Below are 15530 nucleotides of genomic sequence, written 5' to 3'. Positions count from 1 at the left end.
ATGGAAGCTACAGGCCCGAAGATGGCTGGCTGGAGGTTAAGCACGAGGACATGCACAGCCTCAGCCCGGCAGGTTTCTCAGGACGGGTTTGGTGCAGGGCTGAGGCCCTTCAGGATAGGTCTGGTGGCTGCTGGAGCCACAGCAACTCCACACAGCAAAAAGGATGGCTTTGAAGAAGCTGAGGAACATGCAAACAGGAAGCCTGAAAGGCGAGGGTAGATGCTGTCTGGCATCTGCAGATGAACAGTCTGACAGCAGGTCTTGGGGAAAGCTGGTGTCAGCTACCAGAGAGGAGATCCAGAACTGCTGAAGAAAGCCCAGAAGGGATGGAGAGCAGCCCTGAGGAGAAGGACCTGGGGGTGTTCGTAGATGAAAAGCTCAACATGAGACAGCAATGTGCACTTGCAGCCCAGAAAGCCAACCGTACCTTGGGCTGCATCAACAGCAGCATGGCCAGCAGGGTGAGGGAAGGGATTGTGCCCCTCGGCTCTGCTCTTGTGAGACCCCTCCTGGAGCCCTGCGTTCAGATCTGGGGCCCCCAGCACAAGAAGGGCAAGAACATGTTAGAGCAAGTCCAGAGGAGGGCCACGAGGATGATTTAGGGGCTGAAGCACCTTTTCTATAAGGACAGGCTGAGGGAGCTGGGGTTGTTCAGCCTGGAGAAGAGAAGGCTCCAAGGAGATCTTACGGCAGCCTGCCAGTGCCTAAAGGGGGCTACAGGAAAGCTGGGGAGGGACTCTTGGTCAGGGAGTGGAGTGATAGAGCAAGGAGGCTTGAAACTAAAAGAGGGGAAGCTTAGATCAGGTAGAAGGAAGAAATTCTTCCCTCAGAGGGTGGTGAGGCCCTGGCACAGGCTGCCCAGAGAAGCTGTGGCTGCCCCATCCCTGGAGGTCACAGAATCACAGAATTTCTAGGTTGGAAGAGACCTCAAGATCATCGAGTCCAACCTCTAACCTAACACTAACAGTCCCCACTAAACCATATCCCTAAGCTCTACATCTAAACGTCTTTTGAAGACTTCCAGGGATGGTGACTCCACCACCTCCCTGAGCAGCCTGTTCCAGTGCCTAACAACCCTTTCAGTAAAGAAGTTACTGAAAGAAGTTACTGTGCTCAAGGCCAGGCTGGATGGGGCTTTGGGCAACCTGGTGTGGTGGGAGGTGTCCCTGCCCATGGCAGGGGGGTGGAACTGGGTGGGCTTTAAGGTCCCTTCCAACCAAAACCATTCTGTGATGCTATGAGTCTGTAACAGGGAAGGATCGCATGCAGAAAGTAAAGATCAGGAGCCTCCAGAGTTCATTTTGGCTCAGCTATTGCAGAAACAAGGTTTAACGTTACCTGATCCTGCCTCTGTTTGATGAAGGGCCTGCTATTCAGTACAGTCTTATACAGCTTAATCATCTTAGATACTTAGACATGCATCCGGATGACCATGGAGCAGATCCTGCCTGCAATGTGGAGATGCTTCACTGCTTGCACAAGCCACTAGAATGCCTTTGCAAGGCTCTCCTCTTGCCCAAGAGGGTACTCCAACATTGTGCTAAGTTCTAAGGACTGAGTGTTGCACTGAAAACAACACGCCATAAAAGTAAATTCCCTTACTACTGCGTCACTTTAGCCTTCCTTCAAGTGTGCTTAACACAGAACCACGTGGATACAAAAGAAAAGGGGACAACAACCTCATTCCCTATTCTCCTCATTGAAGGAACATCTTTAGAAGAAAAAGCAAACCAAGATACCGATAAAATTCTTTGTAAATCAGATGGAAAACCCGACTGCGTGGTACCATTACCACCTCTTAAGACAGGCAGGCTTGTGTGGGTTATGCGGCTTACTGTATTCATTAAAGGTTCACTACCACTGTTAGTGGGACTGCTAATGGAAACATTCAGGGGAGGAAATTGGCAACTAATTCATTGCCACTAATTGCAATCTACTTTCAGCTGCCTTATGCAGCAGCCTTGCAGAAAACAGCATCTTTGTAAATGCCTATTGTAGAAGCTAATAAAGAAATCAGGCTATCGTGTTCTTAAAAATATTTAACTCCTAAGCACCTTTTGCTAATGTGATACCTACCAATTGTGGTGAAGTCTGGAGTGATGCAAGGACAGGATTAATGCTGTCCTGTTCATCAGACACCGTTTTAGCCATCCACCTTCTGACCAAGGACTGCCAAGCAATCCTAACGAGGTGGAGGGGTCATTCAGCGTGTGTGCAGAGCTCTGCAACGGCACCCCAGAGCTAGGAGCAGCCCCACTGCTCTGCTCCAGCAGGAAAAAACAAGGAATAATAACATAAACGCAGAGTGGACAACATGGGGGTGACTATAGACAGAAGCTGAATGATTTCAGGCTCTCTTTCAGAGCTCTAGGAGCAACAGGTATGCTGACAAATCACTGCTGTTCTATATCACCATCACAATACGATGAGGGCATGCAGGGAGGTAGCACGTTTCTCAGAGATTTGTTTTTTTGCCACTAACATGCATTATCTGCCCTCTACGGGACCATGAAACAGAAGTTATCTATGCTGATGTGAAAATTAACAGCCCTCTTCACTATCTGGCACTCTCCAGAGGATTTGGAGACCTGATTGAAACCACCTCCCAAGAAAAAAATGCTGCAGGATATACAAATGCTGCAGGATATTTGGGGCTTGGAAGAGTAGTTCCTGTGCTCTCAGCCTTACGCACCAGATGAGGAATCCAGTGCCGAACATCCTGTGTTGCTCACAACTTATCTGCATCACTAAGGGCTAACAAAACCAGAAGACAGCTAATGGAGTTAGAGACAGCTTAAGGAAGACATACATCTGCACAAACCTCAAGGCAGACTTGTGAACGTTAGCTTAGTAATAACCTTGAGTAGGAGAAGTTTATTTTTAAGCTTAATGGATGTAGAAGGCAGACTTCCAAAACAGAAAAAAAATCTAACAGCAGTTGTATGTTTAACCAAGGACAAGAGAAAAGCTACCAGCACACGCCTCTGCCTGCCCCCTGCTGCAGGAAAGAGGCGTACTGGCAGATAAGGGGAGGTTGCTGTTATCAGCCAGTCTTATCTCTGCTCTACAGCCATGGTCAGGAGATCGGATCAGGGATGAAAGCAAGCTTATTGAGCTAGAAACTCATGTGGATCCATCCCTTTGATGCATGCTATGTGAAAAATACAGTTATCGGTTGCTGTAATACTGCAGTACTAAGTACTGCTATCCCCCTGCTGCTCTCATGCTGGAGTCCTGTATTGTAAGTAGAGCTAGAGAAGTTTTCCCCCGAAGCCCAGCCTAGATTTCTCATGCTGGTGTTGCTCCCTCCACCCCAAACAGCTCTCTTGCCTGTAGCATCTGTATGGGATGAGTTTTAAAAGATACCCTACAGGCTGTTCTAGGAAACCTGTAACGTGCATCCTGAGCTGCTGCAGCCTGGAGAAGGTGAACGTGATTTCAGCAGTGATGCTGACTGCACCAGCTGGGGTATGACCACACAGCACCCGTCACTGCCAAAGCATTTCATGTTTGTTTTCCATCAGATCTGGGCTCAGCTTGCCCTATTCCATCACTGCTGAGGATTACGTACCTTTGTACTGCATCATCTCTCAGCCTTCAGACATGCCAGTCCCTGGCTGCGATGGGCACACGCTGTTTTATTCAAACTGCTACGGAGCAAGCAGAGATGAGAATCACAGGCCTCCTCAATATTTAATTATCTGCTACTGCACTGTGGATTTAGAGGAAATTATGCTTCTGACTCATGTGCTCACTTGGAAGAGTTTTTCATGGCCGAGTAGCCCTGGGGAGGAAAGGGAAGAAAACCCAAACAAACAACCCAGTGCTTAAAGCTGTGTACCACCACCTACCTGACTGCATTTCCAATGACAGCACAGTCATTTGTATGCAGAGAGCACCGCAGTGTCATTCCTAAAACAATCTGATCAGCTAGATTTCAGCCACCCTGCTCTTCTGTTCTGTTAAGTACAGTAAATGGGTTCAAGATAGAGTCCAAAAGAGGTCCTAAACTCCTTCAGGCAGTTTCAAGCAGCCTTCAGACAGTGCTGAGCTGTATCTGCTCCTACCCCAATATATAGATACATATATCTGTACCTATATATCTACCCCTAACAAGCAAGAAGGGGTCTCTGTAGCACATGAAGCACAATTTTAGTCTTGAAGTTGGCTCCTACCACACAGCTGTAACTCTGATATTTTTAAAGTCCTATCACATTCCTGCCATGAAAACATACTTTCATCTTTTCTACATTGACAAGGAAAATAAAACTGACAAACTATCAATTTCTACCCCATCTAAAACTGAAAGTTGTGAATATTATAACAAGAATTTCTTATATCTTTAGTTTCCTCCTCCCCCCAAATTCACCTGCCTGAATATCAAAGCTAAAAAAGAGCAAGCCTCCTAAATGTTACAGCCTACCACACAAAAGCCTCTACAGATGTGACTTTCTGCTTCCTTTTTCCTCTTTTAAAGTCTCATCTGTGTGCAGTAGCTTCTCTCAGCCTACAAATTAGGGTGCTGGGGCTCATTACTACACACAGAGCAGTAATAATTAGCAGCAGGCAGAGCTTACATCTCGTTAGGCTTGCTTTTTGCTTTCAGGCAGAACTGATTTAGCTTTGGGGGTTCCTGTGTCACCCTGCCAGAATGAGAGTTTTCAGATAACTTATTTTTATCATTCCCTTACTTTTGTAAGCGCTGATGTTATTCTGGCATGCTTTACAGCTTATTTTTTAATTTACTTGTAATAATATCCATATTAATGTCTATGTGAGCAACCACAAAAGGCAATTATAATTTTCTCTCATATTTTACAGTTTGGTCCTTGATCTCTTAATTGGCTTTTTATTATTTAAGTCTTCTTTCGCTGTTCTCGCATTGTGAACTGATTTTCACAGGTGTATATATTAGGAAAGCTCCTTAAATAGCTCTTCCTAGCTTTTGGCATATGAGGCAATCTTGAGGCACTTCAGTATTTTTTTGCTTTGACCTTAGTTTTAGTGACTTGCTTTTCTTCTGTTAATCCAGCTCTATTTTTGGCTCCAGCCTCAGTCACAGCACAGTGACGGAAGGACTGCCAATCTTCTTAATGTAGGATTTCCCTCCCCCCTTCTCTAAGTTGTTAATCACTTGTCTCAAATTTTCATCTGTAGAAACTGACATAGCAATTTCCTTACTAGAATTGTTTATGGAGGAGTGGGATTGTTGTTAAGAAGCAATTTTAACAATATGAAACAGAACGAAAAGACTACAGAAATGCAGCTTATAAAATGCCCTTGTAAAAATAAGCCTTTAGAAGATGTAAAGGATTAAACAAAAGGTCGTGCTCTGGTTGTCTTTTCCAGAACATCCACGTGGACGTGGTTTCATGATGTCTGATACCACCAAAGCCAAAGAGCAGCTATGAAAAATACTGATACCTGAGAGCCCATCTGTCTCAAGAAACCTTTTCCTATACCGCCTTTTATCCCCCCAGCACCATACAAATGCTGTATAGCTATTTTATATTATTTTATTATTTATCATATTTTATTACTGAATGGCAGTTTGTGCACTTCGTTAATTCTGCTTGCAATAAGGATGGCTGTTTGCAGAAGCCTGCTCCTTAATTAGTGGCAGCACACGCTCTGTGTGTACCATCTGCCCTCTCTGGATGTGAACTGGGCCACAGGGACACGAACCAAACCCCCTCACCTCCTCCGTGGGCATAACCCAGGCACTGATTGGATTTGTAACTCATAACAGGACGAGGCAGAAATTCAGCAGGACGGCTGCATGCAAAGAGTCTGGTGCCTGAAAAAGGACATTACAATTAAAAATAAATTAAAAAAAAAAAAGGCATTTAATAACAGGTTATCTTTAGAGGTCTGCAAGGAGATGAAGATTTTTAAGAATAGGGAATGCCGGACAGTGCTCAACAACATTTTCAATGTGGAAATGGGAGTAATTAACAGACTCTAAAGGAGATATGAAGACTATCAGGACGCCACGGGGATCCTTCTACCTGTTCCTCTAAACCCTGTGCACTATCTGCTACAGGGACAGGAAAAAAAAAGGTGTAAGATTAAGTCTTGCTTCTGTTTTCCAGGCTTCTCTGTACATAAGAGATTCCGCTGACACCCTGACAGCGCAGTTTCAAGGCTCTTTGAACAGCAGCAATCCCAGCAGAAGCACCCAGCGCACAGAGCCTGGAAACCTGACTAATGAGCCAAAGTAACAAAAAGAGTAGGAAATTATTTAAATCCCATCCTGTTTTTACACTAATGCTAATCTGCACTGTCTCAACAAAATCATATCAGACCTATTATTGCAGCAGATTTATTCCTGGCTTGTTTAATTGTCTCTTTGGGGTTTGGGTTAAAAAAAAAAAAAAAAAAAATCAACAACACAAAAACGTTCTCCATGTGTTTTAGGTAATCAACAGGAAGGCCAACAATTTGACACACTCCAATTATTATTCCAAAATATTGCCTTTATGCACTATTTACTATTTTCCAAAGCAATTATTGGTCATCTTTGAGTGAGAAATGAATCTGAAACTCAGGTGTCAGCAGACATCACAGCTCATCCTGCCCAGTGGTCAGCACTGCAGAATTTCCACCCCCCTTCAGGGCCTCGGGTGTTTTGACAGTGAAAGTTTGGGATCATCAAGGTCTCTTCTGATGATCAGGCTTGGAATATCTCCTGCTCACTCCTCTGCTAGGTTCAGCCCTTTGAATTGAACTCAAAATCCTACCAGAACTAGAGTGGGTGGGTACCAGCATTAAGAGAGGTGGCACTTAGTTGGTGATGAGGACTCACCTTAGACAGGAATGAAAGAAAACCAAAAGGTGAGCCTACTGTGAGACATAACACACTGCTCCTGTGGAGGAAGGAACTGAAGAGACCTCCTTGGGGCTACTGTAGGACCTGGGATTTTGCAGATATCCTATGATCCTGCACACTAAAAAAACGGAAAGGCACGAGCTCTCTGCCTTTCTTCTATCATTAAAGTAGTACAGCTTGTAAGGACAGGCATTTTCTTCTATAACTTCAGACTACTTCTTTGCACAACCATGGTCATCTTTGAGTGAGAAATGAATCTGAAGCTCAGGTGACAGCAGACCTCACAGATCATCCGAATCCCAGCACAGGGAAAAGGAGGTGCTGGGATATGCTCTGTTTGATGGTTGTTATCATGCAGAGGAAGGCAGATATTAAATCCCGGTGCTATTTTACAACCTGCTCCTACAGAGACCAATATCTCAAGAGACTATTTTCTGCCCACAAAGTTCCTGGTTCTACTTGGTGTTTAAGAACAAAGACCTAGAAGAAAACACCTGTTTAAAAGTTCAGATTCTCCCATTCCAAATGTTTGTTTCATCAACCTTTTCACATACCAAACAAATTCAGTTATGAGATCGAGCTACATTTCTTTCCTACTACTCCTATTTGTAAGCCATTCTGAACAGTTGTCTGATATTTAGGAACTGGCTTCTTGCTTCAGACTAAATGTCTGAAAGTTTGTTCCTGCACCAGCACCATCATACAGTTGAAATAATTCTCTCTCTTTATGTGTATGGAAACTTCACTGTTTAAACGATAGCTAGGTTGACAGAAGCTTGCATTTGGTAGCTCATAAGTAAACCACCAAAATACCGTGAAACAATAGATATTGAAGTATTGGCCAAACTGAAATGCCATCTGTAGTCCTGAAGAGCTTCATCATAACCAAAACAGCCACTGAGATAAAATGCAGCTTAATTCTTACTGCAGGAGCTAAACACTGTAATACAAAGCCCTGAAATGGGGTCCAAGTCCAGTTTCTCAGGTTGGAACGTACCTAAATTAAGTTCACTGAGTTAATTTGCAGATCTGCATGCTAATAAATTTACCAATAATGGCACTTTTCTGAAGTGTCTTAATTTGGACCCCAACCCCCAAAATCTTTTCACTTTCTCTGTAAGCAATCAACTCTTTCATCTGAAATCTTTCAGATCTTTTTAGATGCTCATTTCTCTTTCTGAAGACCAATCGCTCCCTCTTGGTATCCTAATGAAGATTTATAGCGATAAAAATCTTTTAAAAGAACGGGTAAGCAAATTTCAGACTTGTGAATAAAATTACATCCATCACAACCAGAGGGTGAGAATCTTTTCATTTGCTGAAGATGATGGGAAAACTCCAGCAAGGGTTAAGATTGCAGCTAAGGAGTGCCTGGTGAATAGATGCTGCTCTTCAGGCAGAGAGGGATGAGGACCAATTTCATTGGGAGCAGGGAAGGAGGACAGCACTCTGTCCTGTCTGGTCAGCTCTTATGTGAGCTTTTTCCCCCTGCTACCAGGCCGACAAATGGCACACAGATGGCTTCCAGGCACAGATTTGTATTAGTGAAACTCTGGGAATGAGACTTGATTGTTAATTGGTAAAGCAAGACCGGTCCTCTCCTCAGGCTGCGTCACATCTCACCTCTCCTTCTGTCCCTCTTCAAAACAAGGGCTGAGGTTTGTGCATTTCATCCCATATCCAGCACCTGGAGTGCTGAACGCTCAAAGGCATCAAGCAGGAATTTCACCGAGCCTTTTCCAAACAAACTGCACCTATTAAGTTATAATAAGGTGACATTTGCCTGAAGTATTGAAAGGCACACAAAAGCCTGGGGTACTCAATTCATTCATTCTTTTCACAACTGCTGGGCTGGACGCTCCTAAGCACAGGATGTTCGGTTCCCTCCACGGTGCTTGAGGCAGAGCAGTGCTGGGGCAGCAGGAGATAAAGCCTGAGCCCTCCTTCTATTCAAAAGAGCAAGTGAGTAAGGGTGGCATTACTGTCAAGAGATAAACGCCTCTGCTTTCACTCTTTATAGCTGCCTACCTGTCTAATGAAATCAAATTAATGGCTTGGGTCGCCTGCATTCAAGAGATTAGGAGTTAAAGATCAAGCGAGACCTTCCAGTAAGTTTTATTATATTCCTTACAGAGCCTATACACTGACTTCAGTTGTGCTAATCCTGATTTACACCACTCTAAAATAAGGTAGGTTCGTCAGACAAAACCTGTGGCTGAGATAAACTGTCCCATTTTGTAGGATTGATTATAAATTACAGGTCTGACCCCATCGTGGCTCTTCCCTTTTAGTCAAATGGAAGGCAAGATCGCATTCACTTGTACTTTGCAGGGATACCCCAGGGCAACAGCTTTGAAGTTGTTAAATAGAACAGAAAATAATAAAAATATCCTTTGTCAGGGTGGAAAGAAGTGGAAATATGTTTAAGATACACACTACTGCTTGGGATTCTCCATTTCTTTATACAGGAAAGAAACTGCCCAGGAACTTCTCTAGTAGACAGAATTCCTTATGAAAAGGTGGCAGAAATGCTAATCAGAGTTGTGAAAGCATTCCTAACAAATACCAAAACACTTGTTCTAATAAGAAGCTGTCAATATTGATAATTCTTTATTCTTTTCAACTTTTAATGAAAAACATTAAGACAGTTTTACTTTTATTTTCAGAAAAATTTCATTTTTTCCCCTCGATCTCCCACCATGTCAACAACCTCTCCCAAGTTAGCCTTTCAGTGTGCCAGCTGAGAATTGGTTATCTGAAGCTTTCAGAGCCCATGTCTCATGTATCTGCCATTGCTCCAACAGGCTCAGCTAGAAAGACAGCAGACTGAAAGGAGAACATTTATGTTGATGAAAAGGCCAAGCCAAACTTAATTAATGACTGTCCCAGAAGCAGAAAGCTGTTGCTGCAGAGATGTCAACTGTCTTTTCGACATCTTATATATTGCTCTGCTCTACTAGCTACACACACAAGAAAGATTTTGCGATTAACCATCCCTTAATAGAACCTGTCGGCCATCAGGCTCTGCATGTACCATCAGTAACAGACATTTTGATATTTGTGCTAACACAAACTTATTTAAATGTGCCACAGTGCAACACAGAACAAGAAAACAAGCATGAGATGGCAACGTAATTGAGTAATAAAGCTAACACAGGCATCTAGAGTACTACTTTGCAAGTAGGACCATCAGTCCTCTGATTCAAAGATTACTTAGAGGGTGTACCTAACGGCTCCAAGAAGAAAGGTGAAAGGGAAATGAGCTGGTTGAGAGCATCACCACGTAGCACGTCTATGGAGTATCACCTGAATACCTTCCAGAAAAGCAGAAATGGCTGATGTGGTTGTTTGTTGGGCTCTCAGCAAGTCTTCACTACAATAAGCCTTGTGACACGGGAACTAATTGGTACAAAGAGTGATCGTTTTGAGGTGGCAGCATCAATGTTCAGATGACCGTTCCAAACTCCACGTGCAGTCAATGAGAGCTGTCAGCTTGGAACTTGTTGGGGAGGGAAGAAAAGGTAATTACTGAGAAAAAATAACTGCTTTAAAACAGCACCACTTCTGAAGCCTGAGGTTTCCATGCAGAAACCACTAGAGAGTAGTAAGATCAAGACCGTACTCAACCCTTGTGGCAAAGCTAAAGCGTTGTTTAACAACTGTTCTTATATTCAGCAGGTGCAGTTTCATTGCCTTTGGGATATTCTAGGAACGTGAACAGGCAGGCTGGCTTCCCTGCAACCACGCCACTCTCACGTTACACTCACATAATCCTGCATGCAATTACCACAGTACCACTGCTACATCACAAGGGGAGGTCAGCGCCTTTAGATCCACCCAGAAAGCAAGAAAGACACTGACTCACCCTGCACAGAGCAGGATACCATGAGCAGATACTGCTAGGGAGCTAAAATCTGGAACTAAAGTCCTGTGTGGAGGAAGTGAAGAAGGGAATGAAGAAGTAGTTAGCAGAAAAGGCAGTGTGTGTCTGTTTTCGATGGAGTTGTGACTGTAGTCAAATAAAAGACTATTGGCTACACAGTAGGGTTGAACTATTTCTTTTTATTTAATACATATTAAATCATAAAACCAAAGGTTAGCTAAATCTGTTTAGCTCCTAAATAACTGTGTCCCCCTTCATCTGAGCAGTTTGATCTTTCCTGGTTCTTCATGATCTCACCTCTCTTCACAAGATGTGTTTCTACTGCCACCACACTCAGGCCCTTGCCTATACATGAAGTTAGTCCATAGAAACTGTGCATTCAACATCCTTTTCTAACTCAGTGTCATAAGCAGAAGTATTTTAAATTCCCTCCTATCCCGACCCAAACTAGGTTTAATAGCTGGACAAGCTCTAAGTGCATTACCCAAGCCACCAGGAGTGGGGTTGACCTTGAGTTAGCCCCATCATTGCCACCAGCTCAGCTCACGCCTGACCAAGAGCTCGCTCGGCTTGAGCAGACCCCGCTTTGTGCTCATATAAAAGCACAGTAACATAAAACATGGGGCTTATTGTGATGCCATCCTGCTCAAAAGGCGTAATTGTTACTGATGCTTGTGAAAATAGGGTTGGGCCTTTGATGTGATTGAGTAAGCTGCACATTATACTGTCAGGTGCCAGTTAGACATCAATGAAAAGAAACGGGAACTCAGTAATGGCAATAGGTAATTACCACCACACATTTACAGAAACACACACATACTTTAGCCCTCACCTGGAAAAATACCTCATCGCAGGCTAAAATTTCCATGGGCCGATACTGTTCTTACAGCAGTCTTGCCATCTGTGTCCGGAGCTCCTTTTCATTTTCATGGTCTTGAAATGCTTTTGCTGGGCCCTGAACCTCTCAGCTCAGCGTCCCTATGACTGCCAGGTCTCCCTCCCACAGCAGAGCAGGGCTTTTGCCCTGTAAACGACTACATATGAAAGCTTTGAGCAAAACACAAACACCTTTGTGCAATTACAACCGCTCCGTGGGACGCTTCACTCATGGAAAAATGCTATCACAACACAAAAATATGGCCTAGCCCAAAGAGACTGCAACTTATGTAGACATTCCTCTGACAAAGAGGGACCCTTTACAACCAGAAGGGACTAAAGCTCTAGGAGACAGATGCTGCTCTTAAGACCGAATGCACAGCACAGAATATCAGCAAATATTTAAGAGCAAATGTAGATAGAAAAGGTATACAAGGACTATGGTCTTGCACCATGAAATGCTGTTTACATTCCTGTTCCTCATGCCCTGGAAGAAAGCTCAGGGCCAACCTCTGCACCGAAATGATCCCTCCTTGCTGATGCGCAGCTCTGAGACGTTGCAGAAGACCGCAGTAAATGACATCAGGATCATTTGTACCTTCAATCCATCTAAAGTTGGAATTCAACATTTTTTGCCCTAAAAATAAAAATGCTACTGTGTAATTATCCGATGTGTTATTGACAGTTGCTTATTTTTAGTGACTTAAGGAGACAGGAAAGAGAAGAACAGGTTAGGCTTTGATGTCTGTGGTTCCAACAGCAAAGAGCTGGAGACTTCTTTGAGAATAATTTAAATCTAATCAATTTAGCCCAGCTGGTACAACATTACAGCAATAAAGAGATTTGGTTGTACAAAGCAAAAAAATAAATCGATTAATGAGCAAATGCATAAAAAAGCAGAGGACTGATCATTTGAGTGGCAGGAGGTGACTCGCCATCTCTAATTTCTCCTTTTCACCTCATCTGGTTTTCTACAGAGTCCTTTGTACCACTGCTAAGCAGGTTTAAAACTCAGTACACTAAGTATACTAATTACATTTTATCCTGTTTAAGTAGATGTGGAAGCAATGCTACAAAACACAAGAGGGTAGAACAGCACAACTGGATCTGACGTGGAAAGACATCATCAGCCCGTCACTGAGGTACAGCTCCTCTTGGCTGAAGTACATCCATAAGCTCCCGAAATGCTTGACACAGCACGAAGAGAAATCTCTGTGACTCAAGCTGAAAGCTAATACTTTCAGATCACTAAAACTCTCAGTAAACAGGACTAGCAAACAAGCTACAACTGTTTAAAGCAAGAAGGATCTTTTTAGAAAAGGAAAGCAGGCAGAATATTCACAAATGTTGTGCAAAGGAAACTGCAGTGGATTACGACAATTTTACCTGACCCTTACTGAGGATGACAAAGGGTGACCTTCACACCATTCAGCTCAGGGAAGGCCTTCAGATTTTGCAATACCATCACACACCCACATCTGAATGTATTTTCAGTCTCCAAATGTGTCTTTGGTTTTAGCCAGCACAGAGCCTCTCGTGAGAGCCTGTTCAGTCCACGCAGACAGCAGGACACAGGAACAAACAGAACACTCCTGCGTTGCCCGTTCCCTGCTGCCATTTGGGATCACACAGACCCACACAGAGCCACATCAGCACTCTGCTGGGTGACCATGCAACCGTCTGACTGCTGATGACAGGGGACAGGCAGGACACTCGTGCTAAGAGGCAGCCCACAGGTAGCGGACCACCATCATCTCTGTTAATAAACCATGTATTAAGTGACACAAACCTGTATTATGTGAACTTGTATAGGTAGAATAAACGCCCCCATAAGGTTATCCTGTTATCCTTCACACAAAATATTAAAAATGTGAAATATGAAACTCATTGTCCAACAACTGAGAAGCAGTGACAGCAATGCCAACCAGCAACCCCTATCGTACTTCAAAGTATCGTCTAATTCATATTTCTCTTACGTGAAACTCAGGGTACATGTGAAAGTCTGAAGCCGGTTATAGATAATTAGAAGATCCACTATGACTCAGGCACACAGACATGACTGAGGTGCAACTGAGCCACCTAGATCCCCAAAGATGATTTACAGAAGTTGAAGTTTAAACTCGCCGTGTGTCCCATGTTCAAGCCAAGCATTCTCCGACTGCCAAGCATTGTGTACCTGGGTATCGTTTCGAGGGCTGGTTACGAGTAAGTACACCTAGGTTGGGACTCCAAACATGGGGCTGCAAATTAACCTGCTGAACTGCAGCTCTGGGGAAAGGAGCCTCCCTGACACAGCAGGAGAGGATTTCGGTCAGACTGCACAACTGGACACAACCCCAGCCGCTGGACAGAGCCATCCGCTGAACCGGGGCTGTTTCCATCCGAACGTCTTACACTGAAGACGCATAAAGCTTGGTAAGGTACCAGATCCCAGGCTGAAACCTTACCGTGTCCTGTGAGGCAGCATTACACACCTCGCTGCTTACTGCCCTGCTTACTTCAGCAGCTCTGCGGAGGTCCCTGAGGTCCTGCCCTTGCGAGCAGCGAGGCCAAACAGGAGAACATCAGAGGAGAAACCAGGCTGTGCAGGGGAGCCAAAGGACTTCTCCTTCGAACTACCTCCAGCCCGGTTCGATGGGCTGGGTGGGCACTAGAGGCTGCAGGGCTCCTTCCAGCTCAGTGTCATCCAAAAGCAATCCTGTACGTGCCCTCAGGGTGCTCTGAGCAGAGCGGAGGGCTCAGGACATGCTGCAGGGTCACAGTGGCGATTCTGAAGGCACCTTGGCCCCTCAGACTCGGTGCCAGGCCCAGAATCTCCCCTTGCGAGCTCCCTTTGTGCCCAACCACCAGGGGAAGCGTTTTTGTTCCCCCTGCACCTCCTGAGGCAGCTCCTCAGGGGGGGACTCGGAGCACCCGGGGCCGCCCCCCGGGGCTCCGCCGCCCCCTGCCCGCCTCCCACCGGGCTCGGGGGGGCTTCCCCCGGCCTGCAGGCGGCTGCCGACCCCCGAGGACCACCGCAAAGCCCCGACAGGGGCTGGAAGAGCCGGCAGGGAGGCGGCGGCGGGGCTATGGAGGCACCTTCCTCCCCCCCCCCAGGGCTCCCCTCGCTCCTTCCTCCGCCCCCCAACCTCCAGCCCCGCCTCGCCCCCATTCTCCCCTCACCGGCCGAGGAGTGGATCTTGGAGGATTTGCGCTGCAGGGACATCCTCAGCGCCGTGCCGAGGCGGGCCCCGGTCGGCATGCCGGTGCCCAGGCCGGGGCCGGGGCGGCCGGCGGTGCTAGCAGGGCTGCGGCGGCGCCGGGCTGGCCATGGCCCCCCCCCGGCACGCAGACGCCGCGCTGCGGCCCGGTGAGGGGGCGGGCGAGGCGAAGGTGCCCGGCTGAGGCAAAAAGGGGGGACCCGCAGCCTCCTTCCCTCACGGTTGGGGTCGAAGTGGAGCCCCCCGGGTAGCGGGGTGTCCCCCCTTTTTACCCCCGGTCCTCCCTCCGGGGAGCCCCGGCCTTGCGGCCCCACAGCCCGGGGAGCTCCTCGGCTGAGGCAGCACACACAGTGCACCTCACAGCTCAAGTCACCAGGAATGAGTGATTATATATAACACAATAAAATAAGGGCCTGCTGGTTTCTAAAGTTGTCCACCTGCAACTAATATGTGGCATTTCAGGCACCTGAAGCACCTCAACAAACCCCATTTGGGATCTAGAGCCATAAGCAGGGTTCTTTGTTCCAGTTACAAGGACATCTCCCAGTACTGGCCTCCTGCCAGCCGCTTCACAAAAGATGTCATTCCTGCTCAATTTAAAACGTCTGGTAAATCAAGGATGAAAAAAAAAAATATAGGAAAGATTAATCAATATGCCACTTAATTCTTGCAGCGCATCGCCTTTCTGTGCAAAATACTTGCAACAATAAGAGTTTGCCCACCAAGGACAGGCACAGAAGGA

At 45.7% G+C, this 15530-nt stretch overlaps 1 protein-coding gene and 1 long non-coding RNA gene across 2 annotated transcripts in view; one reads left to right on the top strand and one right to left on the bottom strand.

The window, feature by feature from the left end:
• ATP8A2 (ATPase phospholipid transporting 8A2) overlaps positions 1 to 14981 on the bottom strand; it is a 316481-nt gene extending 301500 nt beyond the window's left edge. Inside the window, exon 1 of the mRNA XM_038175041.2 lies at positions 14751 to 14981. Within this exon, the coding sequence (XP_038030969.1) occupies positions 14751 to 14829 (79 nt within the window). The 5' untranslated portion in view covers positions 14830 to 14981. The remainder of the gene's footprint in view (positions 1 to 14750) is intronic.
• On the top strand, positions 4962 to 5573 carry LOC140001500 (uncharacterized). The gene is made up of 2 exons (XR_011806744.1): positions 4962 to 5095; positions 5350 to 5573. It is a non-coding gene; the product is annotated as an uncharacterized lncRNA (long non-coding RNA).
• Positions 14982 to 15530: the final 549 nt, after the last annotated feature.

This window comes from Anas platyrhynchos, chromosome 1, assembly GCF_047663525.1.
Source record: "Anas platyrhynchos isolate ZD024472 breed Pekin duck chromosome 1, IASCAAS_PekinDuck_T2T, whole genome shotgun sequence".
Taxonomy (NCBI): Eukaryota; Metazoa; Chordata; class Aves; order Anseriformes; family Anatidae; genus Anas; species Anas platyrhynchos.
This window is presented reverse-complemented; position numbering and strand designations above follow the sequence as displayed.